General features: G+C 41.3%; 3 protein-coding genes across 4 annotated transcripts; 1 reads left to right on the forward strand and 2 right to left on the reverse strand.

Moving 5' to 3' along the window:
* Positions 1 to 87: 87 nt before the first annotated feature.
* Positions 88 to 2979, reverse strand: swi5 (SWI5 homologous recombination repair protein). Of its 2 annotated transcripts, none has more exons than XM_061293465.1 (5): positions 2808 to 2979; positions 2556 to 2604; positions 2378 to 2481; positions 2140 to 2234; positions 88 to 799 (listed from the first exon to the last, which is right to left on the reverse strand). In XM_061293465.1, exons 1-5 carry the CDS (start codon positions 2909 to 2911, stop codon positions 735 to 737), a joined length of 417 nt encoding a protein of 138 aa, XP_061149449.1. In that variant the 5' UTR covers positions 2912 to 2979; the 3' UTR covers positions 88 to 734. The 2 variants fall into 2 exon arrangements, with proteins under 2 accessions (XP_061149449.1, XP_061149448.1); XM_061293464.1 differs by having other exon boundaries at positions 2378 to 2508.
* Positions 2980 to 5368: 2389 nt separating this feature from the next.
* On the reverse strand, positions 5369 to 17648 carry fam163ba (family with sequence similarity 163 member B, genome duplicate a). Its single transcript, XM_061293555.1, has 4 exons — positions 17507 to 17648; positions 14102 to 14185; positions 8154 to 8269; positions 5369 to 7618 (listed from the first exon to the last, which is right to left on the reverse strand). Exons 3-4 carry the CDS (start codon positions 8244 to 8246, stop codon positions 7163 to 7165), a joined length of 549 nt encoding a protein of 182 aa, XP_061149539.1. The 5' UTR covers positions 8247 to 8269; positions 14102 to 14185; positions 17507 to 17648; the 3' UTR covers positions 5369 to 7162.
* Positions 17406 to 25486, forward strand: dbh (dopamine beta-hydroxylase (dopamine beta-monooxygenase)). The gene is made up of 12 exons (XM_061293554.1): positions 17406 to 17897; positions 19028 to 19174; positions 19382 to 19639; positions 19977 to 20153; positions 21558 to 21660; positions 22727 to 22893; positions 23089 to 23232; positions 24318 to 24356; positions 24624 to 24683; positions 24828 to 24955; positions 25024 to 25183; positions 25352 to 25486. The coding sequence occupies exons 1-12, from the start codon at positions 17520 to 17522 to the stop codon at positions 25484 to 25486; spliced, it is 1896 nt and encodes a 631-aa protein (XP_061149538.1). The 5' UTR covers positions 17406 to 17519.
* The last annotated feature ends 242 nt before the right edge of the window (positions 25487 to 25728 follow it).

Consider the following 25728-nt stretch of genomic DNA (forward strand, 5'->3'; position numbering starts at 1 on the left):
GTGGACTCATAATTTGAGTATCCTGAAACACAGTCCTTAATATTTCATTATTAGTATTCAACGAGTGAAATGTTTCAACACGTGCAGTGTAACTAATAACGTTGATCAACCTTTAATTTAATAAACAATTTTCATTCACATTGCAAAGTGTCACTTATCTCACTGTCACTCTTAACTAGTGCCTTATCAACATTTTGTCTTGGTGGTGTCTTCAACAATACCAAAGTCTATAGAGATAAATTTTAATACATTATCTGCTGGGACGGATCTACCGCTATGACTCAAGATAAGAACATAAGATCACTTTTAGCCTTGAAAGTAGACCCAAGAATATTGTGGGCTATACACAGCGCTATTACAGGCTGCAAAAATGCCTCTGCTGCTCTCGTGGAGAAAACCCGCTAACTGTTTCAGGATAGATAAGGACACACCCGACTCTGTCTATACTCAACATGTCAGAGGAACCGAACTGAATTAGTGATTTAATTTCACGGGGAAACTTTTTTGTGGCTCTGTACTATCTGCACAACTTTATCCAAAGCGGCGTTGTTAAATGCTGACAACTGAAACCAATAACATGCTATGCTTTAACATATTTTAAATGACACTATTATTAAAATAAATAAACATAAGTAACTATGGTCTCATAGAGTCTTGTTTAGATGACTGTCTAAATAAACTTAAACTGTGTGCTGTACTTTCAAACCTTTTCAAAACATTTTTTTTTTTTACTGTCAGTCCTCCAGTTCCAGACCAAAGTGGCTGTAGAGGTCTCGTACAGTGGTCCCGCGTAGAGCAGCTGCAAGACACAGAAAAGCAGGAGGAGTTAAACCTGCCTTTGACTCATGGCAGGGTCACCCCTCCCTCTTGTCTTCTTAAAATAAACTACAAAACACTGACCAGGCTGACATCTTGGGTGTTCCAACAACCCAATGGCTTTAAACAACTATTTTGTGCTGAATGAAGCATGCGGCATTTTGTTTTCATAGTTTAAGTAATCTCGACACCCGTGCATTTGTGGTTTGAAAGAAAAGAAATATGTCCAATGCTGTGGCTGACAGATGCACATGGCGAGAGACAAAGTGACAGTTGTCTCCGGGGAGTGCTGCAGAGCATCTCCTCACATCACCATTCTCTCACTATAGGCCGCCCACCCATGCCTGCCCCCAGAGTGACGGCGTGTAGCACGTCAAACGGCGTGTCCATGCGTGGGCAAATGAACGAGCGAAGTCCGAAGGGAGGAAGTTTCTGTGTGTTTGTGTCAGACTGTACACGTGTGGAAATGATGGACAGAGATGGTGATTGTGCCTAAGTGGTAAATGAGGGCCATTGTGCTGGAGGGGAAATGCTACCTCTATTTACAAAGAAGTCATTATTGAGCTTTCAAAGAAACTATGCTGGATTCGTCATGATAAGCATAGGAAGTATATATATATATGTGTGAAACCGAAAATAGAACTGGTGGAGATTTTATGTGCTAAAGTTCATCACATCTGATGATACATACTAGCCAAGCCTCTGATTCATCCAAACGTTCCTAACAGTTCGATTCGATAACCTTCCTCATTTTCAGCCAGGCTTAATACTGTACAAAGGTAACGCTTGGGATTCATTCAAATCCTCTGGAGAAAAAACAACAATACTTTAGTGGCCTCTACTGGTTGACTGCAGAATTACAATTCGATTTGAATTCAATGAATGGCAAAAAACGAGATTTTTCCGTTTGCCAAATTTCCTACACAAGCGGTGTAAAAGGAGATTACCCAAAATACCTTTCTCCATATTGCAAAGAATTTTCATTGGAATTAACATGAACCTTTATGAAAAAGACATTCAGGTTGTTTAATTGCGATACCACCAGGCTTGCATATTAGCCATAAAGTGTGTTTCCTCTAAACAGCTGTCCCAAATGTTCCCAAACACAGTGTCGTGTTTGTTTTTAATGTTGCTAGAGGTCAACTCGCCCCTGGAATCATGGTTGCATAATCAGTACTCTGCATATACATTTTATTTTGTTCACGTCAATCCAATCATTTCCAGACACTTTCCAGAACCATAGAAACACGTCACTAGTTTTATACCTGGAGGTACATCCATCATAGTATTGATCTTCAGTGTGTATATGATCATTTTTCATACCTATTCTGCCCAAGAGGGACTGTCCAATGTCCTTGATGTCGTTGTACTCATGCAGCATATCAATGTGACAGTCCAGCTCCTCCACGTTGTATCCTCTGGCAAAAGACAACTTTACTTTAGACAGACTGAAGACTGCACACGAATTTCATGATCTGATCTTCTATTTGTCCCCTGAAATAAATACTCAAGTAAGCCACCTGCATTACATGTTCATAATTTCAAAAGCAACTGTACTCACTCCATTTCCAGTTGTGCAATCTCGGTATCCAACTGCATTGACCTTTTCTCGAGCTCTTCCACCTCTTCTTCAGGACTAAGTTTACAAGACTTAGTTATTTGACCCTGTGATGTAAACAAAACAAACGTATCCTTCCTTATATTTGAGAAATATGTTTGGATTTGAGGCGGCTACGTACCGGTGATTTGAAGTTGGAATGTACTTTCCTCATTTTTGAGAAAGGAGTTCTGTAGGAAGAATGATTTTTAAAGTGAAAGGCAACTCTAGGTCGCTCGTATGTTGGAACTGAACAGTAAATAAATACATTATATAGAGAAAATATGTTACACAACACAGCTTAAAAAGAAATAAAATGGCAGTCTTTGAAATGGCCTTACAGGACACCGTCTAACTTATAGACAAGCAAGCAAACAAACGTAAAAATACGAACCTTTTCAAAAGTCCTCTTTTTAAATTATTCCCTTCTGGTGTCGAAATTGGGCTTGCGGAGTTATTCTGTTTCCCGATATCTTCAGACAATTGCTCAGAATTCATATTTACACTAACAAGTAGCTAGCTTGTGTTTAAAGACAGAAACAGGAAGTGCACACACGGCGGGTTGTGGTCACTCTTTCATATGATTGGTTGTCAAAACTTGATAGGCGGAGCTTTAGAAACTGAAAACTACGGCGGCCGAAAAAGAAAAGTTATGGAGAAGAAAGGCGAGAGCTGCTGGGAAGCATTGTTATGGAAACAAAAGTACATAAACATCTTAAGACGCACAACTAACACACTGCATTTAAAAGTACTTTTTAGTGCAACCACCAGAGGGCAACATATTACCGATTAATTTCCTGACACTTGAGTCCCTCTTCCTTTGCCCTAACGTTGACATACTGTGCAGTATATACTCAGGTGTTAATCTACACACTGAGACCTCTCTGGAGATCTGAAGCTAAGACTGCCTTTCAGACTGATTCACCGCTACCGGCGCTCTAAATCTAAATCACTGGTGGATTAACAAAGCAAAGGTCAAGTACTGCATGCAACGCACACACACACCGAATTTAAGACTTTTACTGTTGCAACACAGGTTGGAGGCTAGAGATTCTCCTCACGGTTCACTGGGTAAGCAGAAGTGGAAGACGGTGAAAGATTTAGCTTTTAAAACACAGAAAGAGGGAAGGCTTCGTGGAGCGAGAACAAAAAATGGAGAAAATGTGCCGCTTCCGGCAATGCAGGACATAAAATCAAGTCCATTCGGTTTTATGTCCTCAAGATTCATTGCTTATTTATCAGTTTGTACAAAGACAGAGAGGGTGGGAATGAAAAATTCAGACATGGACTTTCTCTCCTTTTAGAAAGATCACACACACCGGCTGCTAATGGCTCATGCGAGATGGGTTGTACCCCATAAACACTCCCAACAAATATGTATGGAGCAGCTGTTTTTGTTGATGCACTGGTGTGCACTCACTGGACAACATTTGGTACACGTTCAAAATCTAATTAGATCCAGTTCACAAGAGCTCCATCAAATGTTGAGATGATGCAGTCGATAAGGGGGAAAAAAATACCCATGATAATTAGTTTTTTCCAAAATCCTCATTTGGAAAAAAGCAGTGATTGGGAAGGCCACGTTGGTTAGCGGCGTTTTTTGGAAAGCTTCATATCTATATATGATCTTCATAATTCATGGCCATCCCAGCCACTCTACTGTGGTGCATTTAATTTGCACTGCTGGAGATGTGCAAAGAGGAACAAACAATGGGCACACATTGATACACAAACACAAAAATACACTTTCCGCCGACACTGCTGATGAATTTGCATCTAAATGGTTAATGCTCGTTTACACAATTACGGGGCAAACACAGAAAGCCCATGTGTAAGAAAAGTGTACTATTATGACTGTGCTCTTTAATTCAACAAAATGAGGGCAAAAGATCATTTTCAAAAGGCTTTAGTTAAGACAGCTAGCTGTCAGCAGAAAAGAGAAACGAACATTTTGAATGTTATTGCTTGTAAAAATGGTGTTGCCAAAGCCAGAGCAAACTCCACATATGAAACCACAGCTGAGATTCAAACCAAACATCTGACAGGCGAGGTTAGCAGTGTGTCCTGCAGTGATAAACTGCAGAAATCAAATGATGTCAAATTAAATGGAAACCAATTAATTTAAATTAGTTGACGTGTCACTGGAGAGACTCTTAATCTGCACAACAGGGGCGGAATTACTCCGAAAATTTTGGTGTTGCATATTAGCTTTTATTTATGCTTCCTGGTCATAACGAGACCACATCTGCTCTTCTTTTCTACTCACAAACCATATTTGGGTGTTTTTCCACAGCTGTCTGCTCCAAGCTGTTTGTTCCATGTGACAAGTTTAAAATAAAAGAACCAGTGATCCAGCAAGTGCTTTGTGATTCAAGTCAAACGGCACAAGAAGTAAATGTTACCATGGGAGCCTTGTCAAAGCTCTGATGAAATCAGCAGTGACGGAAGCGAGTTTGCACTCAGCTCCAGTCAGCCCTGAGGTGAAGAAAACGCCTGTTTGTGAAAATCACTGGCTAACTTTTCCCCGAGATTCACAACAGTGATAATGAACCAACCTGGCAGCAATGCGATGGAACGATAACCAGAATTATTTCAATAATAAAGTGACTGAGTCATAGAAGAAAGCGGACCATATATAAATACACCGACGATCAAGGGAGAGGAAATAGATGCACTTATTAGACGAGTGAGTCAGAGCTAATGAATGAGAGAAGACTGTGACAGATGGACATGTGAGGAGCCTCCCCGGCACGGACGTGAATAGTCGCTTTGTGACAACGTTTTTTGCAACATTCAGACATGAAAATCTTTTCAGTGATTTTTCTTTGGACAGTACGTGCGGGTGGGGGGACTAAGTACTCACCGTACATCAAATTATTCTGGATTATCTCCAGCAAACCTGCGATGGAGGATACAAAGAAATGTCACAATTGATGGAAAGATTGCGACATCGGCTATGCTTTAACACCATTTTATTATCAACATTGTGTCTGTTAGCCGGGTTTCCATTTAAAAACAAAGACATTAAATGTGTCTGTTGTTCATGAGCAAATACTTTTGACGTAAAAGCAACACTGCGTTTGAATATGTTATTTGTTCTCGGAATAATACTAACAAGAATAGAGTTTGTCTTCTTCGTTATGGCACCAAGTTCCCTGTGGAAATGTCTCGTCGCGAAAGCATCACGGTATAGTTGCGAGAAAGCACGTCAATCACTCCATCTATGATCCTTTGGAAAAATAAATGAGCGTGTCCTGTAATAGATAAACAAAGAGGGAAGGGGGGGGAGGATGAAGAGGATGTGCAATAGCATCCATTTGAAGAGGGAAGGGCGTCCAAGTGTAGTCGCGTCCGCTTTCACTTCCTCTTGTTATCAAGCCATAATTAATTCCATTCATTAAGACCATGGACAATCAAAAGCCGCTGCTTCATAGTCCGAGCGGGCGGCAGCCTTCCAACAAGGCCACTCAGCAAGTCACCTTTTTGGAGCTTGGAAAATATTTAGAGAAATGCTTTCAAAGCTTGATTAAACTTCACCATGGATTGACAAATCAAGGAAAACAGAAAGAAGAAAGTCCGGAAGAGTCCATGAAGCTTCAACAGAGGAGAGTTTTTTTTCTTTTTTAGGAATAATCAATAATTATGGTAAATTGTCTTGCCGTACATGCAAAACATATTGCTGCCGATTAGCACATGGGTAACGCAAAAAAAAATAATACATGGCTACGTTCCGGAATTTAGTAGGATCTCTAGAAGAATTCCATCAAAAATATTATTTTTTGCATGGTTTCTTACCCACCAGAAAATGTACATGTTTTGCTTTCAGTAACATTTCCTAAATAATTAAAAATGATCATTAAATGCGCATTAAACAGCTTTTTGTTCTTTAGCTCTGTACTTGATTTCTTTAAAACATTGTGTACAATATACGGCCTATATGAAGTAAACATGGTTGATTTGCCCCTAAATTGATCAAATATGGTTTCTTGCCCTAAAGTCCTTACCTAAAGTTGCACTCCTTATAAAGTTAGCAAATGGGATTTTGTGCCCTATGTCACCAAGTTCTATACTACTGCCACATCCTGTACAGATAATGGCAATAACAGATTTAAAAATACACTTTTCAATGAATGAATATTTTTTTTAGCGCCACCTTATGTAACGTTTCCTACTAAATTCTTGCGAGAACCCCGTCGAGGGATTAAATCGAAATTATACATTCACAGTCACGTGAGCGTATAACTGACAGATTCACATCAATCTACCAAGCGTACTGGAAAAAAAAAAATGGGGATTGGAAATAAATGTCTATCTTCCGTCAGCCCTTTATGTCATTTTGACATCACAGCCAAAGTTAAATCTATCTGCAAAAAAAAAAAAGCAAGGCACCCTCGTCTCGCAGGCGCTGAATTATGTTCCATAATCTCCATAATCTGTGCATGGACGAGGAGACAGAGGGAACACGGCTCCTAATCACATTTTACTTTGTTTTGTCGTAACGATAGCAGAGAGAAAATCCCTGACCGTGACGTCATCCCGCAGAAGAGGGGGGGCCTCACTATATAAATGACATTTTGTAATCTTTTACAAAAGCGCTATCAAGCCAAGAAGGTCACAACTGGAATAAATCAACTTTCTTGACCTGAACATAGCAAATGGAGTCCTGAGAGTGTCCAAAGCAGACCACAACAGATGACACCACAAGAGGGATTACAATGACATTGAACACCGCCGTCTTTTTTTTTTGGGCTAAACGTCAGTGCTGATGCTACAGCTGCGAGTGAACATTTCCCTCATGGTGACTGAACGGGCCAAGTGCGGCTTACGGTAGTTGGAAATGTTAACGGGCACGGGGAGTTCCATGTCCGGTTGCTGCGGCGGAGGTGGCGGCATGCTGCGGTAGCTAACGCGATCGCCGCCGTTCCTCAAGCCATCGACTTGGTGGAGGACCGGCGGGGGGGCGGGGGGCTGCAGGTAAAAGGGTAGCTCGTAGTGAGTGCACGACGGGCAGAAGGTCTGCGAGCGGGTTAGTTTCCGGGCCAGAGGCGGGGTGGGGAAGAGGGCGGGGCCATTGGGAATGGACGAGGCGGCGGCCGTGGCCGCCACAATGTTGTGGTTGGAGTGGACCGGCGGCAGGCGCGACGTGACGGCAAAGTCCGGCTCCTCCTCCTCCGACTCGGACTCCTCCTTCTTACAGCAGTAATACTAGAGTAGAGACAAAATGGGGTCAAATGAAGGTCAATCAAATCAAATCGCTGTCATTCCGGTACAAGTTTTTTTTTTTTTTTGCTCTAACGCTTTGCCAGCAGTGTGATATAGCAATCCGAGATTCGTCTCCAATGAAATCAGACACTGTTAAAACGAGATAACTTACTCACTGGGAAATGAGATTGATGTACGACGACGAGTGAGGAAGGAATTTGGCCAAAAGAAAAAAAAAAATCTCATGAATGATGTACCGCAGGCTCAGACAGAAGCGCCACTGAGGCAGAATCGATGATGTAAGTCACACCGCATGTTTCTTTCTTTGAGTGGCTGGCGTGAAATGAAAACTATGCAAACATACTTTGGTGAGTGCAGATATGAGTTTTAGTCCTCAAACAATCCAGCAAGTACAAGTTCATTTTACATTCTGGAGGGTCACCACATCCAGATCCATTTAAAATGTCTTTACAATGTAATGCGTCTTGTTAAATCAAAACAAGTCGGCAAACTACAAAAAAAAAAAAAATTTGTCTACCTGCAATCTGCAGTAGCACAGTACTGCGATGATAAGGAGTAATATGACCGTAGCAAGAATTCCACCGGTGATGACCACTGTCCCGGCTGTCATTCGTATGGCTCTCCATCAACTGCCTGCACGGAACAAAGAAGAAGAAAAAAGTGAAGAGCATGACGACAAGAATAACCAAAGCGCAGAAGGCTCACAATGGAGAGGCGCCATCAAGTAGATTACACCAGCGTGTCATCTCGGCACCGCTTATTAAATTATCCAGCTGTTACAAATAAATGTAATAGAATTGTCTGGCAAGTGCTGCTTGCTGTGTCAGCGTCGACGTTTGGGGAGAGGAGGGGAAAATAAAAGTTGTTTGAGAATGCTTGATTACAAGCAATCGAGATACGCAGAATGAAAGAGCAGATTGGAAAAGAGCCAAATAAACGAGAGAGAGCGAGAGAGCGAGAGAGCGAGAGAGCGAGAGAGGAGGGGAAGGTCAGGATGAGAGACAAATATGATGACTGGATATGAAATGAAGACAAGATGCTGGGAGGAAGTGAAACAGGATAGGGGATCAAATGGAGCCTGCTAACAAAAGGCAAGCACTAGTCAATGCTAACACAACAAATAATCAAACAATCCGATGATAAAAATGATTTTTAAAAAAATGTTGGTTTGTTTGCACATAAAGTTTGCATTGATTAGCATAAATACTATATAAATATTCCACTTGGTCAGGAACTTATTTTATTATGATTTACTATTTTGAAAAAAAACATGCTCAATATTGGGTGACCAATATGCTAAACTTGCTATCCACCATGATAACAAGTATGCAAAATTGACAACTTTGCAAATAAATGTTGAGCTTTGTCGAATTTATTAGCGTAAAGTAAGGCTGGCTCATATTTTACAGTTCAATAAGATACACGCAAGGATCATTAATAATGCTAACCATTATGTTAATGGTTACATTAGCATGACAACTTTAGATGAAATATTCAATGCACAACTTGACCTCATTTTGGATCTACCACAGGAGCGGGTTCTGCATGGTGGGAATTTAGATGTGTTTCCTCCAGCGCACTCACTACCCTAATGACCTGATCACTGTCTTTCCACTGTGTTAAATATTCAACACACACAGTGTGTAATAGCTTCGCTTTGGCTGGTGCTGGTCCAGCATGGTGACACGAGGTTAGCGGCAATCCTCGGTTGCCGCTAACGCGCTCAGACAACAACGTGGGAATAAAGCGCCACACTTTGATGGAACATGGCAGAGATCACAGCGGAGGTCTTGCTAGAAATAATGGCCGCAGACAAGCTCTCAGCTGCAGCGGGGCGGGAGCACTTGCGAGGTGGTGAACGATGAGATTGGCACTCTTACACATTTAGGCTGTCAACACACACATGCATACACGCAATTGTGTGTTTTGTGATTAACTTCTACAGCTTTGCTCTGCTCTCTTTCTCTCTGGGTCTTAGAATAGAAGTGCAATTTGTTCCGACAACGACAGTGTCAATCAACAACCTTTTGTTGCCCGCTGATTATTCATTCAATCTAAAAATCATTTCGTCTTCCTAATCGAGCTACTTTTTGCTTGAGAAACTGAATTTAGCACCATGACACATTCAACACAAGCACTACTTAATTGAAAAAAATGCTGAGGCTAATGAAGGACCTCGTCGTGATCCATACAATGTCCTTGATTAATCAATAAAAGAGCAAAGTGGCTATTGAGTGGAAGAGTGAAAGTTTAAAAGGGATAAATTACGGAAAATTGACTTTATAAGGGCTTCTACACAAGCAGTTGGCTCTCTGGAGCTCTTGCCCACCTGTTAAGTGTGAAATTAAACAGCCAAGCAAATCTTTTGTTTGCTGTCTAATTGTGAAATTGTGGCTGTGAGTGAGCTCACTTCTTTTATTTACTTTACATAATAACCCCCCGACCCCTCTGAGTTCATGTGCTAGGCTTGGCTAGGCTTTTGAGCCGTGACAAAAGCAATGTTCTGTCCGCACGACTGCAGCATCACCTGATTCAACCTGGCCTGGTGTCACATTTCGGATTTGACACCGTCTCATTGCAACTCCGCAATCACCGTGTGATGTTATGATCACAGTAGCAGAAAAAAAAAAACACTGCAGCTTTATTGGACATTACAGGTTACCTTAATTCGCTGACTCGTTTCTTATACTGTGCTGTATATCGCTTGCATTAGCCCAAACCATTCTTGGTGCTAACAAAGGAGAGCACAGTGAGCAGTCGGAGACAAATGACCTTTCACTTTCCAGTCATTGGAAAATGATTGCCTCTATGGAATAGAGTGACAAAGGTGAGGTATTATAGGAGTGCATTTTGAAAAGTGTTCGCAATGCAGAAAGTGGACCTAAAAGGGAAATTTCTGACCGTCAGCTTGCGCTACTAAAATTCTATTTAAATTATAAGAAAACTCTAATTATATTAATCTATTTTATTTGACTAATCCTAGTGGAACAATCATAAAAATTGAAAAATGCTTATGATTAGTATCATAATTCAAATATTAAATATACTGCCAACTATGACGCATAGGTTAAATAAATTCCAAACACAACTGTATTATTAACAATAAATGACTCACAGATTATTTGATTTCAAAACTAACAACCCAGGCTAAACTTAGCCCCTGTCCAAAGCTTGCCAAAGTTGAGATATATAACTTTAAAATACTTTATTGATGCCATTGTACAGAATTTTGGTGCCATCCTGTGGAATTCTAGTGAGTTAAAAAAGCAACTAAAAATAAAAGCAACTAAAGCGTTCCCAATGCAAACACATTAAGCAGTTGGTTTCCTATCCATTTCGCCTCTTCTTTCCCCGCTGCTCGGCTGATGCGGGGAGGCACCGCGAGGCATCTGTTTCAACATGACTTTGAACAGCCACTGAGCCACGAAAGACAATGCCTGTGATGCGCAGATGGAGGGACAAAACTACAGAGCGTATAACATCGACTTGGTGTGCGTTCCCCAGAGTCAGACGAAAGGAAATGCTTTAAAGTCAAGAATGAGTTTTTTTTTTTTTTTTTATAGCTCACAACTTACTATTAACAGTGGTTCAATTACTTTTTCATATGGGTGTGACATCTGTGCTGCCCCACTTGAGTATCACAATAAAGTAGTGGGTTAGCTTGATGCTATATACATGGCTATTTGTTTTTTTCTGGGTTTTCTATTATTAAATGTAGCAATTTCTTTCAAAATCTTTTCTCAAGCTTGTATGACAAGTTAATGTCAAAATCCATCGCTGCATATTGCCAACAACCCACACCCCCTTCCTCAATAGAAGATAGTGACTCACCAAAATCTGGCAATGGAATGGATTTTAAAAGAATAACAAGGTCGCTACAGCGTCAGCTCCTTTCTGCACGGTGATGCTGCTTAAAATGTGACACTGTGCTCAATATTACATTTTAACAACAAAAACCTGCACATTTTCAGAGCTTGGTGAGGATTAACTGAAAACAAAGCCGAAAAATCAAACAGTGTAGAAGCATGTTTGATTTGGGCCAGATTCTTTTCAGTCGTGTTGCAAAAGGTAAGCAGAGCTGCAGTAAATTTGTTTTTTTTTACATGCACAGATTAGCGTACTTTTTGCTTGCATATTACTCCCATTAAACAAAATCAGGCATTGTATAGTGTTCTATAATTTTGGATCTTTGGGGTATTTAGACCAAAATATAAAAAATAAATACTCCTTTAGAAATGTTTAAGCATCCTTGGCAAATATATACAGTTTGGTGGAAGGAAAAGGAGAGAAAAAGACAACCATATGAAAACTTGTGTTACTATGGCGACTGGTTGACTTACAGTAGCATCACCTTTTTGTTACTTGAGTGGGCGCTTTGCACTAAAAAGTTCGAGGTCTGTTTTGCAACTTATCAAGCATGGAAAATATCTTATCGACAAGTCAAGCTGAGATAAATATCGAAATATACATTTAGATGTGTAATCCAACACATTAAAATGCTCGTGTAGTTGTTTCTAAATAAGCACAAAGACACAGTGTATTCTCAGCACTAAAACCTAAAAGGACGGATTATGCATAATTACAGATGCATACTCATTGGCAAGTGTAATTCAGCAGCTTGGCAATAAGTAGAATTGCGCTGGGCACGAAAATAGGGCCCTAAAAGTAAGTAGAATTGAATTGCCATGACAACATCTGAGCGCTAATATGCCAGTCTGCGCTTAGAATGCTTTAAAAGAGACTAATGCATGGCATGTGTTGAATTTAAAAGGGAGAGGAGTTTAAAAATCTGTGCTATAGCAGAGCTGCTAATAATGACCCAACCAAATGGAATAATGTAATCTCTCCCGCGACTTCCTGTTACCATGACCATACCCCACCGATCACTCAGCTGGATGAGGTCAACTGACCACCGGCTGGCGCATGAGGACACTCCATCACAGAGCACGGCAGGGTGGAGCCGAGAAGAGGGTGGGGGAGCGGGGATGGAGGAAGGGAGTAGCAGGGTGGCGACTATTTAACATGATCATATCCTTCCCCGTCTCTATGTGCTTGGTCCAGGATTTGCAGTGATGCTCACTCCCTGTGGTGTATTTTAAAGGTAATTAAGGCTGCTGGGTGAGCACTCAAGTGGACATGTAATTGCATTTAGCACTCCGCTTTTCTGCCATCATTGACCCCTCCCCCTTTTTTTTACGTATTTCATAAGCCCCCTCCTCCTCTTACATAGCCTTTCCTCATGTTTTTTCATCAAGCTCTTTTGATATCTCAGATCCTCCTCCTCCTCATCCTTCATCTCCCATCTCTTCGCCAGCTCTCTAATGGCCGAGGGTCTCGTGTTGGAATATCAGCAGTAAAAACACACAGTCACGCTGTGTGTGTATGTTTATGTGTGTGTGTGTGTGCATGGAGAGTATGACTGATCTCCCAGGGGGCCAAGGTTATTCAGAGGGTCACTGGTGCATGTCGCCATGGGAACCCAAGCCCCGCCTTTTCTGCCGTTGCTCGAGGGCCTCTTAAAAGGCACAATGAGCGAGTGGATTGTCTGAGATAAAAAAATAATAAAAGAAATTCTTAGCAATTCTTTTGTTGAAAATGATTCCTTGATGTAATTGTATTCATAATAGACGATTTGATCAGATGGCAACCATGACATGAATGGTATTAATTCTTATTTATTATCAATACATTTATTAAATTTTAGTTTGTGAGGCGGACATGCTAACCATAAAGTACAGTTTTAGCTAGATCGAATTTGTGTAAAATAATTTTTCTGTTTAATTAATTCTGTTGCTGAAAATATTTGATAAATTTATATTATATATATATTTTTTTATATATCTTGATATTACTTTTAAATGTTTGTTATTCGTTAACTAACCTTTCTGGCAACTTGACAGAATCCACTGCTGAACCCAAAAGTTTCCAACATGAACATCCTAAAAACTGTGCTCACAGCCACCATCCATTACAAAAACCCGACAATTGCATTGCCGACCATTTTAACAGTTGGTGCCTAAAAATAAGCGAGTATGGCTACTACCGGGCCGTTTAGAAAATAGATGGATGGGCTCCCACTTGTCTACAGGTGCAGTGACTCGCAAGTCATGCTGTTTTGTCAGCATGTGGCAACTCTCGCTCACCTTCCTCGCCCCGCTCCCGTCGCACTCCTTTTTGCCTCTTTGCTCGGCTCCATGTACAACAACACAGTGGTACTGCAGCCAATGCCGTGTTTATGGACTATAACCAATTATGCATTAAATTGAGGAGCATGCAGGAAGATAAGAAGCAGATGTCTCCCATTACGACTGGATGGAGGCGGTGATGCTGTCCGTGGTTCTGAAATTGGACGCGCCACCGCCTCGCAAACTTTACTTTGGGGGGGAAATAACGCGGGAAACGATCGCAATGAGGATGTATTCAGAATAAATCAAACCTCCAGAAGACTTTAAAATTTAGTCTTACCTTCAGAGATAAGATGAATCAAGCAGGTCACATGGAGGGTCGTGGCGGATGATTGGGTGACAGGTCCTGATCTGGCTGGAAAGTCTTCAGGTCGACCCCAGTCAGAGAAATTATAGAAAGGTGTTGTACAAAAAAAATTAAAAAATCAAGTCAGTCAAAATAAGAGCTGGACTTAAAAAATACAAGAATAACCAGACAAAAATGAATGTGAATAGAAGATAATAATTTCTAGACTCTCAAAACTGTTGAATCCAAGCACAGAAAAAACAAAACAAAAACACAATTAGATTGTTGCACACACACACATCCATTCACAGCTCCAGATGTTGTTTTGGGAGAAAGATGAGCAGGAGAGGCTGATGAAGAAAATAAAAGCCTCCTAGGCAAACAGCCCCCTCAGCCTCAGCGGCATATGCGATGGAGTAGAAGACAGCGTGATACAAAAGTCCACACCTCCATCCCAATATGAGGAAGAGAGTAGAGGGAAAAAAAAAAAAAAAAAAACACCCTCCGAGGAGGTCCGGCTTGCTTCCTTGGTTTTGGCTCATCCACAACCAGTCCAAGCACAGGGCTCAACAATGTATTGCCCCTCGTGTGCAGCCCCTTCACAAGCAAAAATAAACTGTGCTGGGGAGGTTATGTCAAAAGAAAAGAGGAATGCACGCCGATTCCTGCAGAGCCAAGTGAAAACATGCGGCGGTGGTGCCAGTGAGCACGCTCAGTGAGCGAACAGCCTGAGAGAGGGCGCTTTAGTCACAGCCTCACATTGGATATGAGAGGCGAGGGATGGGGGAGCGAGAAAGAGCGAGAGCGAGAGCGAGAGCGAGAGAGAGAGAGAAGATGGGGGTTAGAAAGAAAAAACGGGACAAGTCCCTTTTGAGTCTTTGAGGCTGTGCATGGTTGGATGCTGAGTAAGTGGAAGGATGTGGCTTGAAAATGAATGAATGAAAAAGGGGCGCGTGCAATGAAACGTCACCAATCAGCACCACACAAAAGAATTAAATTGACAATAGAAGAAAGTAAAGACTTTGTTTTTAAATAAAAACTGTTAAGAAGTTTGAATCCATCAGAAGCTGCTATGAACCAGTGATGGGAAGCCAAGAAATACAAAAACTTATACTCGTTGACATTTATTATTTTTCACCCAAAACTAGGCTGTGCAGAAATACTGCTTTGTTTCTTCTTCTCTCAAATTAAATGTACCCGCTGCCATCCTGTGGCCGATAGCGGAATTACACTTATTATAAAGATCACCAAAATAGCAGGCCATCGAACTGTGATGTCAAGGTGCCGTTTTGGACAAATGGACAGAAAATACCACAGACAAAAACACCAAGACCTTATAATTAGTCTTGCATAACTCAATATAAACATCCTTTTGGTGTAATGATCAGCTGTCCCGATACTTTTGTCTACTCCCCTCATGAGGTATAAAATCAATCACAGGAGGAAAATATTCCATTTGGATGACGCAAGTGCCTCATGTCCACACTTTTTTGTCCCCCCAGGGGTCGTTCACGTCCTCATGACAACATCGATCAGCTGCGGGTGTGACAAACATCCCCTCTCAGCTGTCACTCTTCCCTTTCCAATACCCACTTTCTTCTATCTCCACTTTCCACCTTCCACATCAGATGAGTTTTTATTGCATTCATTATTCACACACAAAGACATGGAGATTAGTGCACTTGGAAAGTGTATGGTGTTGAATTATTTAATATCAGTGGCATATGAGAATACACTGTGGCCAGATTGGTGGTGTTTGGTTGAAATTAACTTTTATTCCACTTTCCCTCGCTGCCGGTCTGTGCATAACTTCATAACCTTCGAATGATTTGCGATGATTCATGCACCGCAAGATGCAAATGCTATGAAGTGCAATACTTTATATCAAAATTTAGATTGGGTACCCAAATGATCTTTTTGTAAGAATGTTCAATACCACATCCAGTTCTTGAGTTGTCACCCATACTGATATCAAGTACCGATACTACTAATACGTTTGATAATTAAAATTTCCTGCCCAAAATACAATGATAGATATTTTTAAAGAAAGATTTATCATTTTCCAGTTTTCCCTAAAATTACTAGAACATGCAATTTGTAGTCTTCTAATCTAATTTAATTTAATTATTATTTTAAATTTGATTACTTTAGTAGATATAGTGCTGACTGTCTCAAAAGATCATTACTGCATGCGGGCTCTTTTTTTCTGCATTAAAAAATGCTTTCTTTCGTTTGTGTTTGTGTTCTTCTGTCGGGATTGTCATGCGCAGAACAATATCAGAAAAACCTAAAGGCTCGCCACATACACACCAACAAACGCACACGTACAGAGCACACAAAGCTCGGTCATCTTCCCCCTAAATCCTTTCCTCGGTTGCCCCTCCCCCATTTTTTGCCCCAGTCTCTGCTGAAAATGCCTACAATGTGGCGCCTTATTTGTGTTTGCTGACACATCAGCACAAACATGACCAACGTGTATCCATACGTGACAAATGAAGCGGGTTAAAGGAAATACATTTGGACCTCGCATACATTTTGATTGTATTACCGGCAAATAACAATCTCAACTTCATCTCCCCCACCCTTGGTTTGTTTACTGAAACGCTGTCCCTTTAGTCCAGGAAAAGACAATTCAATGTCATCATGTACAAAATTCAATTAAAAAAAGTCCAGGTCTGTATTCAGGACCTGGTACAATACAATTATTGTCATTTAAGGTAAAAATACAAAAAACGTTTTTACACCTACATCCAAGGCTTTTTCACTCTATCAATTTATTTAATTTTTAATTGATTACACACATATGAGGCGGAGGACATGGTCACCTATTCCACGCACACACATGTTCCCTCTAGGGATGGGCTAACCTTTTTAAACAACTTTACCGTGTCCATCTTGTGTGTGCTGGCCGTAATTGGCAGCGCAATTAGGTTGTTCACAGCCCGAGGAGGCGGCTCGAGGAAAGCGACAAAGGCATTAAGTTGTTTATGGCTTCATGAAAAGCTTGCTGACTAATGGAAAAGGTCAGATTTCTTTGAAAAAGAAAATGTGATATATATATATATTTTTTTAAACGGACAGAGCAATAAACGCTGATGATTGTCATTGATAATGTCCATGGTACGTTTTGGACCAATTAGGGTAAGGCAGATGTGCACCATCATGTTTGACCCGAGGGCATTCTGGGATACAATTGAATTGCGCTCGACAAATAATAGCATTAGTCTGCATCAAAACAGACAAATCGCGAAGGGAGGAGTCTCTTAAAAAGCATAGATTGGGTACGAGAAGATGAGAAGACGCGAGGAATGGTACGAGACGCTGCTGAGCTTCCGTGACCCGCGAGGACATTTTTGAACTTTCATATATTTTAGAATATACTTGAGAAAGTGAACTCACACGTCTTTCGGCCATGAGGATCCTGAGCAAAGAATTCCGCCTGCAGGATGTCACCGTCATGTACTTCACCGCCCTGGCCGCCCTCATGGTCATCCTCGTGGCTTCCTACCAGGCTCCCGCTCACATCACAACGGTGGAGCTGGCCCGTCCTGACTCAGAGTCATCAGAACCGTCGCCACCTGAGCTGCCAATGCCCTTCCGGGTGCTACTGGACCCGCTCGGCAAGCTCCAGCTGGCGTGGAACATCAGCTATTCCCGCCAGGAGGTCTACATGGAACTGAAGGTGGCCGAGCTGAAGCACGGCGTGGTGCTGGGTATGTCCGAGCGAGGGGAGCTGACCGATGCTGATCTGGTGTTGCTTTGGGACTCTGGAAGTAAAAATTATTTTGGGGTGAGTCAATGGACAATATCTATCTTTGCATTTAACTTAAAAAAAAAGTTTGCATTCAGTTTTTCTCTTTCACACATTCCTGAGCAGTAGAAATGATCGAAACAGTCAACGAGTAACACTGCAGTGGGAATCACGAAGACATGATGTTGGTTGTTATTATTTCTCTGTGTCACGTTGTGGCCCCAGTGGAGCATAGAGCAGACCTCCATCAGGTTCCGTGTTCTAGTTTGAGACAAATCAATGGCAGGTGCACATGTGGTTTGATGGTTCACTGGGTGTACACAAACGTGACCTCTGCGCCGAAGGCCATCCCGGCGCAAAAATGACACCCTGGTAATGAAGGAGGTTTCAGCACAGCGCTGCAGTCATCACCTGTGCTGTCAACTCGCCGACATGTTTGGAGGCTGGCCGTCAGAGCAAATGATCTAGACACTGGTGGTGTACACGCCATGTAATCAATGTGATAATCAATTGGGGGTTGAATGAGACCCGTTCATCTTCATTATTTATCTAACTGGGACCATTCGTCTATTTCGTGCTGGAGTCTATCCCAGCTGGGTAAAAGGAAGACCACACCCTGGACTGGGCGCCAGTAAATGGCATTGGTGTCGAACTTGAGGCATGATTTGTACCGCCGTCTTATTTTATGTCTTAAGCAAACTCAAACAATTAAAAAAAGAAATGCAGATTTTTTTTTGTCTTACCATGTAAGACAAAATTCGAAGCAACCATCAAATGCAATACATTACTACACCATTTTTGTGGACATAAAATGGAGCAGTCGATATATTGTATCTTTGTGCATGAGGGCATAAAATACTATATGGATGGATTTTGAGATGTGTGCAGGCTGTTACATTCGAGAAGAGTTATATAAGAGGAGGGACGAGATAAGTATAGCAATAGATCTTAGGTGCTATTCCAGACTAAAATGCGGAGAAAAATGTGAGAAAGATAACAAGTGGATGGATGCACCTGTCATAAAGCACACACTGTGGTGACAATGATAAGAATGTATATAATGAGATTTAAAGCGCTTTTAATACGTCATTAAAATCTATTTCCATGCAGTATGCTGAATGGTTTTGACACAATTCCTAATGTCTCCCATTTGTGGTGTTTTCCTTCAGGACGCCTGGAGCGACAGTGAGGGTAGAGTGACGCTGGACAGCCAACAAGACTACGAGCTGATAGAAGCCAAATGGAAGTCCGGAGGCTTCTACTTGCTCTTCAAGAGACCATTTAGTACCTGTGACCCCAGAGACTACCTCATTGAGGTTAAATGAAATAATAAATTGACTTACATTTCTTTTTAACATTACACTTTACTGCAACAATTTTGTCACATATTAAATAAATATATATTCAATTAATATAAATGTATTATTCATTTGTTTTTTATCTATTTATAATTTTTTTTTTTATTCCATTATTTATTATTACTTTATTCTCATAATATATAATTATACATTCGCTTTGCTTAGGAGGGAACCGTCCACATTATTTACGGCCTCTTGGATAAACCACTTGCCTCACCGGAGCAGCTCAACCTCTCTCGCATCCAAATGGGTCTTCAACGCATCTTGATGCTCCGCCCCGACACGCCGGCTCCCGCGCTGCCCCCTGACGTGCAGACGCTAGACGTGGTGTCGCCCGACGTGGTCATCCCTACTCAGGAGACCACCTACTGGTGCTCCATCCACATGCTGCCTGAAAGAATGCCCAAGAATCACATCGTCATGGTACGAGGGGGTGGCGAAGGGGTGGAGATAGTTCACAAGCTGCAATTATACTGCGGCTTTTTTTGGCAGCATCTGGAGGAAGCAAACAGCAGATGGACTGTCATGCTTGGCAGGAAGAAGCGTACATCAAGGCAAATGCAGAAACACCATGAATTTCATTCCGGCGCGATTCTGTCTGATTTACATACAGTATGCGTTACATTTTGGTGACAATAAAGTGACCTGATAGTTTGGCTGCAAAAAAAAAGAATGTTTCATAAACCAGATTTGAAGCTTCAGATGTTTATGATATTCTATTGCTTACATAACGGGATATTTTCTTTCTTCTCCGCGTCAGTATGAGTCGGTGATAACGCCAGGAAACGAGGCCATCGTGCATCACATCGAGGTGTTTGAATGCTCGCCGGACGACGGTAACGTTCCCGAGTACAGCGGCTCCTGCGACAACAAGATGGTGCCGGCTAAACTCAACTTCTGCCGACACGTTCTGGCCGCCTGGGCCATGGGCGCCGAGGTATGATGAGATCTGAATTATTTTCCGATTAATGGTGTGATTCTGTGACTTAAAATGTGATAAACAGATCAGCCAGAATCCAAAAGGTCTGATCCTCCCAATAATAGAAGCGCCATCTAATAAGAGCAGCACTTGAAATTCATTCAAATTTTTTTGGGGCGCAGTCCTCGACTGTATTCATTGGAGACCAACTCCTACTCAAATAATGTGAAAGCTGCCTGGAAGTATCTGCAAAAAGTCTATTATTACGGCTATGCAGCCAGTCGGTATGTGGGAAGAAAATTCACATGCAAGGAGTCACACACAAAGCCTTGCACAGTATCACACACACAAAGACAAAAAGAGATATTTAAAGTAAAAATTCCATTATACTCCAAAACTTTTTGTGGTTTATAATTTTTTTCCTTTGCGGAACCCCCGAGACATCCTAGGCCCCCCCACTGCCACCCCAAGGTAAAAAATCCTAGCTCCGCCATTGTACAAGATAGTTTTAAGGTTGTAATATTATTATTATAAAGTTTGCACACTGGCTAGCTTCTATTTTTAGCCTCACATTACATTTAGAAAATTTAGTAGGCTCACTTTTGAAATGGACATGATAAGGTATTAACAGTTTCCATGGAGTGAGGCTCTAAATAGTTGAAAACTGCTATGGTAGACTAGTTTAAGTAATAGATAGTCGCTAAAGTTTAGCGTAATAAACAGAAGCTAGAGAGCAGCCAGCGGAGCGGGCCAGCAGGCAGTGGGGGGTGACACATAAAACAAAGAGGACAGCGGAACGGGGAGCCTGTCACCATATTTCTGCGCTCCCCAGCCAGGCTGCTCTCTGATTGGATTATGTGTCAGCCAAACAAGAACAAGCGGGATGCCTCCCTTGCCTTGTGTGAGCGTCGAAGACGAGATTAGGTGGGAAATATTCAGGCCTCTTTCATCACCTCGTAATAGCGTTGTTCAATTCTCCCCGGCAGCGCCACAAAAAGAAATGAGACATTGCAAAAATAAACACAAAGCTGTGTATGTGTGTGCAGAAGAGGCTTCGAGTCTTCAAATATTTTTGCTTTGGGAAATAACGTTATAATATAAAAATGACACTCCGCAATTTGATCAACAGAAGGCATGTGCGCTTGCATCTGGTGCACGATTAAATGATGTATTAAGATTAAATCGAGATTTCCCGACGATAGTGATGTAGATACCCCAAAGGCTTTTGTTATTTCATGGAACATAAGCGAGAACTGGACAGAGCCATCTTGCGTGTTGCCAAAAATATGGCTCGGTCTGTTATGGTTCTGAAAGATTTGCATTTTTTTTTTTTTTACGGTTCCAGTATTTAAGCAGAAAATATTTAAACTACTTTTGGTAACATTTGTGTCAATCAAAATGTTGTCGTCTGTGTTTTTGCAGGAATTCTACTACCCTCCCGATGCAGGCCTCCCTATTGGTGGACCAGGTTCCTCACGGTTCCTCCGCTTGGAAGTCCATTACCACAACCCTCTTCTTATATCCGGTAAAACACGGGGGCACACATGTGATCACACACTCGAACAAGCAGCAGGAGAGTGTTCCTGAGAAGCTGCGGGCTAATTTCCAACAGAGCAATTCATTTCAAATTTTCCAGATGAGGCTTTTCATCTGGGCCATAGTCATTATTACAGACTATTCCCCTCAGGTGACCTTCAACACCTTGTTCGAATATTCTAGGTTTTTCATATATTCTCACTACTCTTCAATATTATTAAACTCAGAGAATGCTAGAGCAGATATACTGTGGACGTAGTCCTATGGTTAAAATGCATTTTTAAAAAAAAAAATTATTAGCATAAGCCACAACGCCTCCATCAAGTTCCAATGTTGGCGAGGAGTTTGAACGCTGCTGACAAAAGAGCAATACATGTCGCGCACTGGGGAGATAATTACACTCGCCTCTTCTAATGGAGGGGGATGTCAATCAGCACAGTGACGGGGCTAATTCATGTGTTCCTTATTATCCATGACACAACAACATCTGGCAGGTTGACTTTTTTCTACTATTTGATATCAAATACCAAATTCAGTTTCTTACATTTTTTGGAGTAATTTTTTCATTTAAATTTTTATATTATTTATATTATTTTTATATTTTGGAGTGATTTTTTTGTAGTGTGCGTACATTACTGTGCTAAATGAGACAAAGAAAATTAATCTGTGAAATTACATAACACAAAGCAGCGGCTGTAATTTTTAAAATTTTCTACACTGTTTGAAGTGAAACCACTCGTCTACGTCCGGCGGGCTGCTGGCCTACATTGTGTAATGTTTCACTGGAAATACATTGTGCAGCAGATTTAGTTATGACGACATTGTCTTTTCTGTCTCAAATTAATGACATCCTGAATTCTTTCCCGTCATCCCCGCCTCAATGTCCTCTACCAAAGCTACGAGAGAAAAACCAAGGCCCGCCTTGAATCATTCACTCATGAATGCGTATGAGTCCTGCTGAAATTATTCTGCCCTGCGAGCATGTGAATATGTTACAGGGAGTCAATGGAGCGCACGTGAAGCACATTAACGATCCGCGACGTCGTTGCGTGCAGGCAGACGTGACTCATCGGGGATAAGGTTACATTACACCCCCAGTCTGAGGCGCGACGACGCCGGGATCATGGAGCTGGGCCTGGTCTACACACCTATCATGGCTGTCCCACCGAAACAACACGCCTTCTACCTCACTGGCTACTGCACCTCAAAGTGTACACGCGCTGTAAGTACACGCGACACATACTATGGGTCGAGTACCAATAGTCAGGGGCGGAGCTAAGATGTTTTCCCCGGGGGGGGGCCATGGGGAGGGTCAAGGAGATCGCAGGGGGCCCGCAAAACATTTTTTTATGTTTATCTTTTTGGAGGTAATATATTTAGTGTAATAGAATCTATTTCTCCTCATCTGCTTTGGTAGGCTTTGCCTCGTGGCGGCATCTTCATATTCGCGTCGCAGCTGCACACGCATTTGGCGGGCCGCGGGGTGCGCACCGTCTTGGTTAGGGAGGGCAAAGAGGTGGAGGTGGTGCAGCAGGATCAACATTTCAGCACCCACTACCAGGTGAGACAGAGTGAAGCCTCTCTTGCATGACTTGCGTTTTTTCCACATATTCAATGGTGTGTTTGCAAATCTTTTTTTTTAATCAATGTTTCTTTGATTAAATTATTTATTTCAATTGATAATAATAATGTAGCATTAATTCACATGTTCAAAATTATTTCATGTAATTTTACCTCGATTTGGTTGCCTCTGCTCAAGCTGTCGATCATCACAAAGTCTTTGTGTCATTGGAATGCGGCTGACAGACGAACAAACAACAAACAAACAAATAAATAAACAAACGGAGATAATTAACACTTCTAATGGAGGAGGACGTCAATCAGAATGTGTGCTCCTCAAAAAACATGTGACCATCCCAATAATCCAATATTAATTGAATTAAGAATTTCTACATTTATAGGAAAGATAAAAAAATATATATATATTGAGTCTATTCAATTTTATTAATTGGTAATGGGGATTGATTTTTAATGTTTTAGTTCATCAATGTTTGTATGAGATTAGGAAAAAACATTTGTCAGTATGAGTCAGCACAATCTCTTTCGATCAACATCTCCTTTTGCTCTCATCATCACAAGTAATAGCAAGCAACGCCTAACATCTGTTCTTTGCATTGCCATCCGAAGGAAGATGAATTAAACATACGAGCGTGGCGCAGAGGAACATCTGCTTGTGCCTTGAACATCACCAGCCCGCCCGAGTGGTGCTGCTGTCTAAGTACTCAGCCTCATTAGGAATATTCCGACACGCCGTCAATGGATGTGCTAGCCCGATGATACTACGAAAGCTTCAAGTGCTGCGACGCCTTGAACAAATGCTTGGAGAGATATAAAGAAATGGCGAAAATCGGAAAATCCATTTTTAGGAGCGCAGTCATTCTACTTTAAATTTATGAACACCCTTAGGTGCGATAATTAATTATTCATTCAATTAATCCTAATGCCATATATAGTATAGTAAGAAAAAGAAAGAACATCTATTTCTACTGTTTCCTCCTGTAGTGGTTTAATTTAGTAGAGGTAAAACATTTAATTCATTAGACTATTTGTGTAATGGTTTATTTATTTTTCTTTTCTTTCTTATAGACTATTCGAGTTCTGAGGAAGATGGCAAACGTTTTACCGGTGAGTATGAAGAGAGAGAGCAAGAATTTCAGAAAAAATAAATTAATTAAACTTGACTAGTATTGACTTTACTATTGTAATATTTATTTTTACTCAAGAACATCAGAGTGATAGCAATCTTAAAGGGTCCCATTGATTTTGTAAGTTTAATAGAGGAGACATGGCGGTATTTGGTGGCATAATGGGAAATACCATACAATTTTTTAACAATTTCTAACAGTTTGTGGTGCATAATAAAAAAATAAAATTATGTGCTTCCCCTGACAGGGTGATGTCCTCATAACAAAGTGTACTTATAACACAGAGGATAGGGACAAGCCCACTGTGGTGAGTAGCCAATTACAACTCCAATTAATTCTATTTAAAAAAAAAAAATGTTTAATATAAATTTCCATTCATGGAATCCCGCGGAAAAATTTGAACATGGCATACCTAGGTTATTTCGTTTCCGTTTTTTCTGGGGTTCCTCAGGGCGGTTTTGGCATCATGGAGGAAATGTGCGTCAACTACGTCCACTACTACCCTCGCACTCAGCTGGAGCTGTGCAAGACCCACGTGGACTTAGACCACCTACAGAAATATTTCAGCTTCATGAACAGGTAGTGTGCAATCATCCAACCATCAATCAATAATCTACTTCCCAATCAATCTTGTGACCTGTTGCTAGATTCCAAGGAAAGGATCAGTGTGTTTGTGGCGACGAAGGTGTGACAGAGCAGTACTCCAAACTCGAGTGGGACGGCTTTGCCACGCAGGTGCTGGATTCCCTTTACAACACGGCGCCCATTTCGATGCACTGCAACCAATCAACTGCGCGCCTCTTTCCTGTGAGTCTCAAAAACACGCACCAAATTTTGTCAGGCTAAACTAAGCTGACATTTCAAATGGATATATACAGACTCCATGATATGGGAACATTCAGTGAACAAAAAGGATACATTAAAAGCGAAGCGTGAAGAGTCTCAGTCATCAAACTCATGTTCTCTTCTCTCCAGGGAGATTGGACTAAGCAGACTCTACCTGTGGTAACCTCGACACTCAAAAAGCCGCCTTACCCTTGTGAGGTCGGTGCACGCCCCACCAGTCGCCCGGATTTCCCCCCCAGTCTGAGCCAAGCCAAAGCGGGTTGAGCCCAAGGAGGAGGTTCCACTTCTGGGGCAAAATTACACTGCATACATTGTCTGTGATCATTGATAACTTCTGAGTTTAATTATACGCTTATACGAAAATAGACACTAGCTTGTTGTTTGGAGTATTGTGTTGGCATAGGGAAAAAAAAAAAAAAAAAAGAATTGTGAAGAATTTTTTTTAACTGCAGCTGTGAAAATTGACTAATTTTAAGCTCATATGATTTGTAAATTGACCAAATAAT

This window comes from Syngnathus typhle, linkage group LG12 (genome assembly GCF_033458585.1).
Source record: "Syngnathus typhle isolate RoL2023-S1 ecotype Sweden linkage group LG12, RoL_Styp_1.0, whole genome shotgun sequence".
In the NCBI taxonomy this organism is placed as follows: Eukaryota; Metazoa; Chordata; class Actinopteri; order Syngnathiformes; family Syngnathidae; genus Syngnathus; species Syngnathus typhle.